General features: G+C 42.0%; 1 protein-coding gene across 4 annotated transcripts in view; it reads right to left on the bottom strand.

The window, feature by feature from the left end:
- Positions 1–11771, bottom strand: part of Nfu1 (NFU1 iron-sulfur cluster scaffold) — a 37621-nt gene that overhangs the window by 12379 nt on the left and 13471 nt on the right. Inside the window, exons 3-5 of one of the 4 annotated variants that reach the window (XM_008848055.3) lie at positions 9382–9517; positions 5986–6052; positions 1748–1877 (exon numbers count right to left, since the gene is read on the bottom strand). In XM_008848055.3, coding sequence (XP_008846277.1) covers positions 1748–1877; positions 5986–6052; positions 9382–9517 — 333 coding nt within the window. The remainder of the gene's footprint in view (positions 1–1747; positions 1878–5985; positions 6053–9381; positions 9518–11771) is intronic. The other 3 variants (XM_008848056.3, XM_017801941.2, XM_029553529.1) reach the window with 3 other exon arrangements.

Here is an 11771-nt window from a genome sequence, read left to right as displayed (position 1 = left end):
CTGGGGGGGGGGGTTGTGGCAGAAGGGTGTGGACTAGAAAAGACTACATCAAGAAAAAAAAGAGTCACCCAGGTGTGGTGACACACACCTTTAAACCTAGCCCTTGGGAGGCAGAGACAGGTGGATCTCTGTGAATTCAAGGCCAGCCTGGTCTACCTATGAGTTCCAGGTCAGCTGGGACTACAGCTTTTTTTTGGTCTCAAAAAGACCAAAACAAAACAAAAAAAAGTCTAAAGTAACTATGGCGAAATTTAACATTTGTGTATTTGATTCTTTGCATCCTCCCCAAGAGCAAGTTCATGACTGCTATATTATTTTCCAAATGCCCCAAATTTTTCATAATTAAAAAATTTAGTTTTGTATAATGGATTGAAATCTGTTATACAACTTAAACTTGTATATGCAAATTAAAAACCAAAATAATACATAAAACAATATATATGAAGTTACAGCCCATTTAGAACTGGTTCCAGAGCTAAATATATTCAGTAACAAAAATCTATATTCCAACTGCTCTTGATCACTCACAAGAACTAGATAGTGAGACCTACTTCTGAAGGCCCAGTGCCAAAGGCTAAGTACCAAAGAGGCCTACTGCTAAAGAAGGCCTATTGCTGAAGAAGGCCTACTCCTGAGGGCACCAGATGCTCTGGTCACAAGACACAGAGAAATCAAGCTGCAACTGAAATGGAAGCTTCTTCTATGCTGGGTAGTTCAAAGTGCCAGAAAGTGCTCTTAGCTACTGGGGGAGAATGGCATTAACAGTCTCACTCACCTTGGATCCTGTGTGCTATACCACTGACTGGCTGGGCCAGATGCACCCACCAATGAAATAGTGGCAAGTCTGATATGGGAATAACCATTTTCTTCCTGGTAGGAATTGAGGCTAGCTCCACAAGAGGGCATTCATGTCTGGTACTTCAAGCCTGGTCAAAGCCTGTGGCTGAGGTGGTCACAGGCCCTTGTGGGTAGATATGGCTATTACTGCTAAATGGACATGATGCACCTGCCAAATTTCTTTTCAAATAATTATGTTTAGGGCCACAGATCAGCACTGCTGTCAGCAATGCTCAGAGTAGACTCTTTTTGAAGTGGGTAGAGGTAACCCCAAAGACTTATAACTTGTCATGCTGCTGAGAATAACAGATTCTTGAGTGCTCAGTCCTAAATGAGACCTCTAATTCACCTCATCCAAAGCTCTGAGAACATTGCAGGGCAGAAAGAACATAGGACCTGGAGAGTGGAATGAAGAGCTGTAGAATGATGACAGGGCCATGGCACTTTTGAACTCCTAGGAGCTGTGACTGCCTGCACAAGACCTGCACAAGATGACCTGTCAACATTCCATCCAGGAGGTGGACTCATGAGACCCCACCCCTTCCTGAAGATCTATATGCAGTTAATGGTCACTGAGGGAGATATTGTCTATAGTGGTGTAGCCACTGGTAAGGTGCCCATGCTCCTGTAAGCAATCCTAATGAAATCCATTGATTCACACACCCACGTACACACACATACATGTTGTGATAGCAGAAGGAGGACTAGTTGGGAAGAGATATACAAAAGACAGTAACAGAGGAGAATATGACCAAAACACATTATAAACATGTATAAAATGCCATAATGAAACCCATTATTATATATAATTAATAAAACCACTTAAAATTTTATATTCTGATTGCTTCTGAAGTCAAGGCAAATGTGAATAAAGTAATAAAGTCTAATAATATGGATAAACATTAATTACCCAAAACAATGTCACCTGCTTCTCCTGAAGGTGTTTCTTCAGTTACTAGAGGTAAGCCAGATGCAAAGAAATCCATAATTGTTGCATAAATATCTGGTTTCAGTAAATTCCAGTCTAATTCTTCATTTTCCTATGATCATAAAAAGAAAAATGTTACATTTCCAGTCAATTGCAAAGAAAAATTCAGAATACTACCTTTCAGTAATCTTTCCCTAAAGATGGCTTGTACTCTGCCATGGCACTATTCCACATCAGTTTCAGCTCTTTAAGCTGGGGAGTGAAGGTAGGGTAAGTGGGAGGTGTAGGGGGTTGGGGGTGAGAGAACATTCTGCTACTCACTCATCAAACTTTTTGAATGTGTATATATATATATATATATATCATGCTCTACACTGAGGATAATCATGAAAATAATTAAGGTAAGGGCTGGGAGATGGCACAGCCAGTAAAGTGCCTATTGTACAAACACAAGGACCTGAGCTTGGACACCCGGCACTCATGCAAAAAGCCAGCCCTGGGAGCACCCATCAGTAAACACAGCACAAGGAGGCAGAGATAGAAGGATCCTGAGGCTTGCTAGACAACCAGTCTAACCAAATCAGTGAGATCCAGGTTCAGTGAGACCCTGTCTCAAAAAAATAAGGTGGAGGACCTGAAGAGATAGCTCAGTGGTTACAAGCACTGACTGCTCTTGCAGAGGACCCTGGTTTGGTTCCCAGCACCCATTGGTAGCTAACAACCATCTGTAACTCTAGTTCCAGGGGGATCTGACCCCCTCTTCTGGCCTCCATGGGTACCAGGGACACACACAGTACACAAACATACACGTAGGCAAGCATTCATATACATAAAATAAAAATAAATAAATCTTAAATAAGATGGATAGTGAAAGAAGAGTACACCAGCATCCACCTCTGGCCTCCATATGCACACATGCACTCAGGTGCATACCCCCCGCAACACACTAATGAAGATAATTTTGTAGGGGGCAGAGGTTGAGACAGGGCTTCCAGCTGTCCTGAAACTTACTATGTAGACCAGGCTTGCCTCAATCTCAGAGAGATTTGCCTACCTCTGTCTCCAAAGTTCTGGGATTAAAGGCATACATCACCATGCCTAGCACCGAAGATAATTTTTATGATGAGAGGAATTAAAATATTTAATATACTCTGTCTTTAAGAAGATGATGAATGTATTCCCATTCTTTTCAGGAAAACAGAATATAAATACTTGATCGAATAATACAGGGCTTTCCACAATTATTCAAAAGATTTGGTTTACATTACATTTATATATTATTATGTCCTGAAGAGAACCCAGAACTCTGTAGCTGCAGCTGGAGGACACAGTCCCTGTGCTAGAGGACATGGCCCCTGTGCTGGTAGGCTATGGGCTGCCAACACCAGCACCTCAACAAAACATTCAGGCTGCTTGACCTAGGACTGGACACTTGACTAACTAGTTCTTTTCATAAATTAAAAGATAGGATCTTTAGCCAGGCGTGGTAGCGCACACCTTTAATCCCAGCACTCCGGAGGCAGAGGCAGGTGGATCTCTGTGAGTTCAAGGCCAGCCTGGTCTACATAGTAAGTTCAAGGACAGCTGGGGCTACAGGGAGACCCTGTCTCAAAAAGACCAAAAAAATAAATTAATTAAAAATAAAAGATAGGATCCATAAATTCCCAAGTAGTACTAATACGTAGAAAAAGACAAATGCTTCATTCTAGAGTCTTTATAGGAAAGTTCCTTTGAAGGACAAACTATTTTATATCTTTTTATTTTGAGACAGCAGGTCACTGTGCAGCCCTAGCTGGTGTGGAATGCAGAGATCCGCTTGCCTCTGCCTCCCTACTGCTGGGGTTAAAGATGTGTGCCACCACACCTGGCCCTAGAAGGACAAACTATTAAATATAGTCTAGACTGGGAATGCTGCTAGTTAGAATTCATGCTTAAATCCTACTAAAAACTGAGGGAGAAGGAGGAAGGGGGCCATTTTGTCACATGTTAAGAACAAATTTAGAAATGGTAAATGAGGTTAAGTGGTACTGCCATTGTTAGAAGTGCGGCACCAAGAGAGATGTCTAGTGGCTGAGAAAAGATACTGATTCATGTGTGTGCACGTGAGTGTGTGCATGTGTGCATGCATGTGTGCATGTGTGTGTGTGTATGTGTGTGATCCTTCTTCCTTAGCCTCCCATGTGCTGGGATTACAGATCTGTGCCACTCTGCCTAGCAAAGGTAATATTTTAATATGTTACCTGGAAGATGGAAGAAAATGCCTCCATAGATCTTTGTAAGTAGTAGGTGCTATTAAGTAGGAAAACACTGGTAATAAAAAGAAAAAAGCCAAGCCTGACAGTCCATGCTGTAATCCCAGCACACTGGGAGCCAAAGCAGGACTACTGCAAGTTTAAAGCCAGCCTGGGCTAAATAGTGAGACCCTATTTCCAAAAAACAAAGAAGAAATAAAGTTGTCTGAATAAGTCAGGCATGGTGATGCATGCCTTTGATCCCAACACTCAGGAGGCAGAGGCAAGCAAGCCTCTGTGAGTTCAAGGCCAGCCTGGTCTGCATAGCCTGTTCCAGGCCAGCGGGGCTACAGGAAGACCCTGTCTCAAAAAGACCAAAAAAAAAAAAAAAAAAAAAAAAAAAAAAAAAAAAGGGTTGTCTGAATAAGAATAAAGGCAACATACAAAACTGCAAAATATGCATAGTCTCAGAAAACTGACAAATGAGGCATGAAGAAACCTATGGGTTATTAATTAGAATCAGAAATGGGACTCAGGTGAGCAATACATAAGTCTCGTGACATATATCTTAAGGGGAATTCCATAAACAGGCTATCTGGCAGTGAGCTAAGTTCAGTGTATAATAGCATTGTCAAAGTTAAAAGGTTCGCTCCTCCCACTCCCTGTCTTCTCTCCCTCCCTGCCTTCTTTGCAGTGTTGGAGAATAAACCCATGGCCTTAGGAAGCTCTCTGCCCTTGAGCTACATCCCCAACCCCTACTTTAAGTTTACATAGTCAATGTCCTACTAATCTAGAGACTTAAAAAGGAAACAGCTTTCTTTCCAGGACATACTGTCAGGTTGTATATTAGATTCAGTGAAATTCCATAACACCTAGCCCAGTTACACAGTATACTGCTCTCTGAAGCTCTGCAGTATCACTGCAAAAGAGCAGACTGTGCATGTGCACACATGTCTGTAATCAGTCACACATGTCAAAGAACTACTAAACATACAACCCTTAAAAGTGGGCACAGTCATCATGGCTTCTGACACAAGCATATGTAATTTGTTCATAATATTTACTTACTTCCCTTTTTACTCTATCAACTTATAGTAAGAATTAGTAAAAATAGTACTTGGGGGCAGGCAGATGCTCAGCAGGTAAAACAGCTTGCCACCAATCCTGATGACTTGAGCTGGATTCCTGGGACCCACATAGTAGGAGAGAACTCATTCCTGAAAGTTGTCCTCTGACCTCCACATGCATGTCAAGGCATGTGCATGCCCAAACACACACATATACATACAAAAAATAAATAAATGCAGTAACAAACTTTTAAAAACATTACTTGTAAGGTGAGATTCTAGTCCTGCCAGCATTGGGTCCTGCTGTGGGGTATATAATCTTGGATACTGCATTTAACCTGATGAGGATCAAGCTGCTTGAATGGTAAAGAAATGAAGCTACTTAGACTCTAGTTGCATCTGGATTAAAGTTAAAAGCAAACTTGAAAATTCTCTTAATGAATTTGAGAATTCTGAGAAGTGAACTTCTCCTGAGATTTTTAGTAACAGGATGAATTATTAAAACCCTAGCACAAGAGCTTTGTGGTGGTGCAGGACTTTAATCCCAGTACTCAGGAGCCAGAGGCAGGAGAATCTCTGTGAGATTGAGTCTAGCCTGGTCTACATAGTGACCAGGCCAGCTGGGACTACAGTAGGGAGACCCTGTCTCAAAAAACAAAAAATAAAATTAAAAAACACCATAGCACATTCCAAATGAAAATTCTAGATAAGGGTGGTGACATGTGCTATAGTGACAGCACTAGAGAGGCTGAGGCGGGAAGGAAGGCCACAGATTTTAGGCCAACCTAGACTAAATACCAAGACCCTTTCTCCAATAAAACTCAAAAGGGGAAAAAAAAACAACAAAAAAAAAACAATGAAAATTCAGGAGAAGGCACTGGGCTCAAAAGCAGATGCAGCCTCACTTTACTCCTAACGATACCTTTGTGACAGTGATGAAATCTGGGCCAAAGAAGACACTTTTCACTCCTTCAATCCTAAACAACTGCCTGTGAAGACAGAAAGAGACAGAGAGCCTGTTACAGAAAGGCAATATACAGAAGCAGAGAAAAGGCAGTGCACCCTACTCGCTTCCCCAGCTAAAGCATGGATAAGCCACGATGGGTTTGTGTCTCCTATACTACCTCCACTCAAGTCTGTAACCAAGAGCAGAGTCACAAAGACTTCACACGAATCTTTAGAGCAGCAATCTTTTACACCACCTCCCAAAACCTGAACATGTCTACTGACTGGCAATGAGTAAAAAGACATGGTACATGCAGACAATGCAGTACAACATCACACTCAAGAGAAGGCTCTGCCAGACACAGAAACAAGAACAGCTGGCAAGGCCTTCGTGAGGTGAGCTACACTGTTGCATATTCATTCAATCACCCCTCATTCACACAGCAGATATCTAGACCTGCCTGACAGGCATTGTACCAGGTTCTAGGAAAACACTGGTCAGACAGACCTGCCTTTCCTCGGGATCTTACATCCAGCTTACAGCAAAAACATCCCCTAACACAACTCGGAGACAAAAAAAAAGAAAGCAAGGTTAGCTTTGCTTAAGCTAATAAACTCTATGAATCCAAGAAACAAGACATTTTTTTCCTACTTTTTCGGTATATGTTAAAACAGGGCTTCACTGTGTAGCCCAGGCCTCTAACTCCTAGTCCTATGCCACCCAATTGCTGGGCTTATGGCAAGTGCCACCACACTGGGCTACATGAACTCATTCTTTTTTCTTTTTGAGACAGGGTCTCCTGTAGCCCCAGCTGGCCTGGAACTCATTATGTAGACCAGGCTGGACTTGAACTCACAGAGATCTGCCTGCCTCTGCCTTCCAAGTGCCTTTTTAAAAAATTTATTCTAAAATTATAAGAATTTATAAACTAGAGTACTTTTCAAAAGAATCAACTGAGAAACAATCTATAAAACTGATGCTCTTGTTATGAAATTTTCATTAATGTAATGCTACTTAATTGTATTTTGTATTTCAGATATCACAGAGTGTGGATTAGTAATAAGCTACCTCTCACTGCAGTTTGAAACTTAACATAAATGCCCATACAATGTAAAAATGAAAAATTACAGTTTCTAGAGTAATTTTTTTTTCTTTTTTTAAATTTAAAGTTTTTTTGTATGTATCCTAATCATTTTTATACCCCTTTCCCCATTGGCACCCTCTCATAACCCCCCCTCCACTGGATTTCATGCATTCTGCCATGAACTCATTCTTAATGCAAACATTTCAAACAGTAAATAAAAAAACTAAAACCAGGTCCCATAGCTTATCCTCTAATCCCAACACTGGGGAAGTTTGTATGTTGCGGGTTGCGGGGAGGACGAGATCAGTAGTTTAAGAGCAGCTTGGGCTACATGAGACCCTGTCTCAAAAAGTAAAACAACCAAGTTAAAATGCCCTCCAACTGCCCTCCAAAATCCTAGGTCATCCTGCTGGTATGCATGTTTCCTGGACCTTTCATGGGCAATTGCTGGGTGTTGGGTGGGAGTAGATACATATTAGCACATTGCACAGCTGTTCTGCAACTTGCTGTCTTCACTTTATAGTATGTATGCCTTAGCTGGGGCTGTAGATCAGTGGCAGAGCTCTGCCTAGGGCCTGAGGCCCTAAGGTTCAGTCTCCAGTGTTGCGAAACACAAAACAAAAACCCCAGGTTGTATGTCTTAGACACCTTTTTAGGATAGTATTTTAATTATGGACCTCCCTCATCCTTTTTACGTACAAATTATGAACAAACGTACCTAACTTTCCCTGTTGATGAATACTTACATTGTTTCCAACTTGTTGTCAACAATAAACATCCCTACCCAAACCTTGTATGCATGTGTATTTCCTGATCTTTGTAAGCCCAGTATAAAACTGCAAAACCAATTAGGAAGAGAGGAAGATTTGACTATTTTATTTAATAAAATTAAACTAAATAACAAAAAGAAATGAAAAAAGGAAATAGAAGAATGCCTATTGTTATTTTTTAAAGATTTTTAAAAATTATGTATATATGCGTGTGTCTGTATGTAAGTACTAGGAACCAAACCTAGGTCTTCTGCAAGAGTAAGTCCTCTTAACCTCTGAGCCATCTCTCCAGTCTCACTGATTTCCTATTATACAACTACAAAGTGTGAAAACACCTGCCAAATATTTGCCTCACACATACTTCTTAAAGCATCTAGAAATTCAGCTACTCTTCCTTATGAAATTAAGGACAAGTTTTCATGGATCTTGAAAATCAAAGTTTTAAATACAGCATAGTAGCAGACATCTGTAATCCCAGCACTTGGGAAGTAGAAGATTCAGGGATTCAAGGACTACCTCACCTGCATGGTAAGTTTGAGGCCAGCATGGACCACATGAGACCCCATCTCAAAAATTTTTAAAGGGGCTAGGGAGATGGCCCACTGAGTAAATTGACTGCCATGTAAGTATGTAGACCTGTGTTCAGATCTGTAGCACATGTAAAAACCCAGGCATAGCAACATGTATTTGTAATCCCAGTTTTTGGGAGGCAGAGACAGGAGGATTCTCAGGGCATGCTGGTCAGCCAGTCTAGCTGAATATGTGACCACCAGGTTCAGTGAGGGACCCTCTCTCAAAAAACAAGATGGAGAGTGATAGAGGAGACCCAAGGTCCACCTCTGGACCCTCTGCATACATGCACAACCAAACATGCACCCCCCACACACACACACAATTATTTAAAAATTAGAGTTTTAAAGATTTAGGTTGAAAATTTGCCAAAATTATCCATTGGGTGGATTTCTTAAGTAAAAAAAAACAAAAATTTAGGGGCTAGAAAGACGGCTTAGCAGTTAAGAGCACTTACTGCTCTTAGAGGACCTGGGTTTGGTTCCCAAAACCACATAGTGGTTTTAGCTGGCATTTTATGTATTGGTGCATTTACATACACACAGGGAAACACTCATACACATAAAAATCAATAACAAAAATAAAAATTTTAGGCATTCAAATATATTCCTTAGGAGAAATTTTCCTAATTTCAAGTCTTTTCATCTCTTAACTGGAAAGAAAATATTCTCTATTGGGGTCGGGGGAAGCACTGCCCATAAAAATGTAAGAGCTTTTCTGGCATGGTAGCTAACGCCTTTAATCCCAGCACTCAGGAGGCAGAGGTCTCTGTGAGTTCAAGGCCAGCCTGGTCTACAGAGCGAGTTCCAGGCCAGCTGGGGCTATGGGAACAGAGACCGAGACCCTGTCTTAAAAAAAAAAGACAAAAATGTAAGCACTCCACAAGACTACATAAGCTGAGTGGGCTCTTTTGCTTCTTAATAAAAGCCAGCAGAAACAGTACCACACCTGGCCAGAGGGGAGCGGAATGCTGCAGCTGGGGTAGGAAAATCCATGGTCCTCATCTCAAGAACTGGCTTTCCTGGTATAAACTTTAAGCTGTTGGGATTTGGGGTGTCTTGTGTCTGAATAAACATAAATCGCACTAAAAAAGAGAAAGAAGAAAAGAATGTTACCCCTCAAAAAATAGTTAAGTTTATGAATTGCTCATTTTTAGTGAAACAGAAGAAAAACAGAAGAGAAAAAAAAAAAAAAGAGAGAGAACCCACAAAGCTTTGTTTCCCAAGCTGACAAAGTAAGACTTTATTAAGACAAGAAATATGTAGGGTTGGAAAGATGGCTCAGCGGTTAAGCACACTTGTTGCTCTAGCAGAAGATCCAGGTTCAATTCCCAGCACCCACACAGCAGTTAACAACCATCCATAACTCCAGTTATGGCGCCCTCTTCTCACCTCAGTGAGCTTTGCATGGCGCAGGTGCACATACACACATGAGGCAATACACTCATACACAGAAAATAAAAACATAAATTTTTTTAAAAGACAAGAAATATAACAATCCATTTAAGATAACTGCATGTGCTGTGAATTAACACTGTGATGTTTTAGATACTATAATTTCGCAGATTTTGATCTCACCCTACATTAAAGTAGGAAGTCAGTCCTTTTCACATGGTCACAGGGACAGTGATAAGCTACAAGGTCATTCTCTTCTTCCCAAAGTGCCATGGATAAATAAAATAAAGTCAGCAATCTACAACTATAGCAAAAAATATGTAATAGTCTTGATCATTGACTTGATACAAGACACAACCATGTGGAAAGGGAATCTCAATGAGAACTCTCTAGAATAGCTTGGCCTGTGGCCATTTCTATGAAGGATTTTCTTAAATGGGGTTAATTAAGGTGGGAAAATGTGCCCATTCTGGGTGCCATTCCCTACATAGGAGATCCTGGATTGTGTAAGAGTGGAAAAAAATCAGGCTGGGCATGGTAGAACAAGCCTTTAATCACACTCAAAAGGCAGAGGCAGGCAGATCTCTGTGAGTTCAAGGCCAGCCTGGTCTACATAGTGAGTTCCAGGCCACCTGGGGCTACAGGTAGACCCTGCCTCTAAAATAAAAAAATAAAGAGTGGAGAAATCGAGCTGAGTACTGGCATACATAAGGTATATATGCCGTAATACATAATTCACTGCTCTCTGCCCTTAACTGTGACCGTGACTTGACATTTCAAGTTCCTGCAACCTTGACTTCCTTGCAATGATGAACTGTGCCCTGGCACTGTGAACCACATAAACCCTTTCTCTCTTAAGCTGCTTTTGTCAGAGTATTTGATCAAAGCAATAGGAAAAGAAATTAAGGGGTGGCTGGAGAGATGGCTCAGCAGTTAAGAACACTGGTTGTTCTTGCAGAAGACCCAGGTTCGAATCACAGCACCCACATGGCAGCTAACTGTCCATAACTCCAGTTCCAGAAGATCAGACAGCCCCTTCTGTCTTCCATAGGCATTGCATGACATGGGTGCACTTACCTACATGCAGGCAATACATGCATACACATAAAATAAAAATAATAGCCTCACCTCCCTCTGCTTCCCTGGGCCTGCACAGGCCTCTCTCCGAGGTAAGTCAATCGTGTCCTCTGCACCTTGACTTCCCCAGCCTCATTCACCCTCCCATCTCCCCCACCCGTCTCTCCTCCTAGCCTGGGTCCTCTCCCATTCCTCATCTTGGTGCCCTGGACACCGGGGGAACCACCACTGCTTCCTGATCCTTTGCATCCAGACCAACGCAGTTCCTTCTGGGGTCCCCAGGAGCCCTCTGGGCCCTGCCCTCACCTCCCTCTGCTTCCTTGGGCTGCACAACCCGCCAGCCTCTTTCCTGGATGCAGGGGGTGACCTTTCCACTTCCTGATCCTTTGCATCCAGACCAACCCAGTTCCTCAGTGCAGTCCCCAGGAACCCTTGGGGTCCCTTCCCACCCCCATCTCCCTTTGCATCTCTGCGTGGCATGGCCACGAGCTGCCCTAGACCAGCATCTTTCCTGGGCCCTGCTCCCAGGCCAGTCCAACCCCAAAATTCCTGAGGCCAAAATCTTTCCTGGAGGGATCCAGATCTTAGAGAAAGCCTGAGAGCATCTGATCCTCATCTGACTTAGGCCTCTGTGGGAACTCCTGAAAACAAAAGCACTCTGACCACTCCAATATAAAATTAAAAGAGAGAACTGGAAGTTTAGAGGAACCAGCTTTTTTTCATGCCCAAAAAGTAAACCACAAAGACATAGAAAGTTCACGAGAAAAAGCAGACCTAAACTTGAAGGCTTGAGTCTCACACAAGAATCAGAAACTACAAAAGAAATCCACATGTCAAAATCACAGAGAAAAAATAGTAACGTGAAAA

This window comes from Nannospalax galili, unplaced genomic scaffold (assembly GCF_000622305.1).
Source record: "Nannospalax galili isolate Female #2095 unplaced genomic scaffold, S.galili_v1.0 scaffold204, whole genome shotgun sequence".
Lineage (NCBI taxonomy): Eukaryota > Metazoa > Chordata > Mammalia > Rodentia > Spalacidae > Nannospalax > Nannospalax galili.
This window is presented reverse-complemented; position numbering and strand designations above follow the sequence as displayed.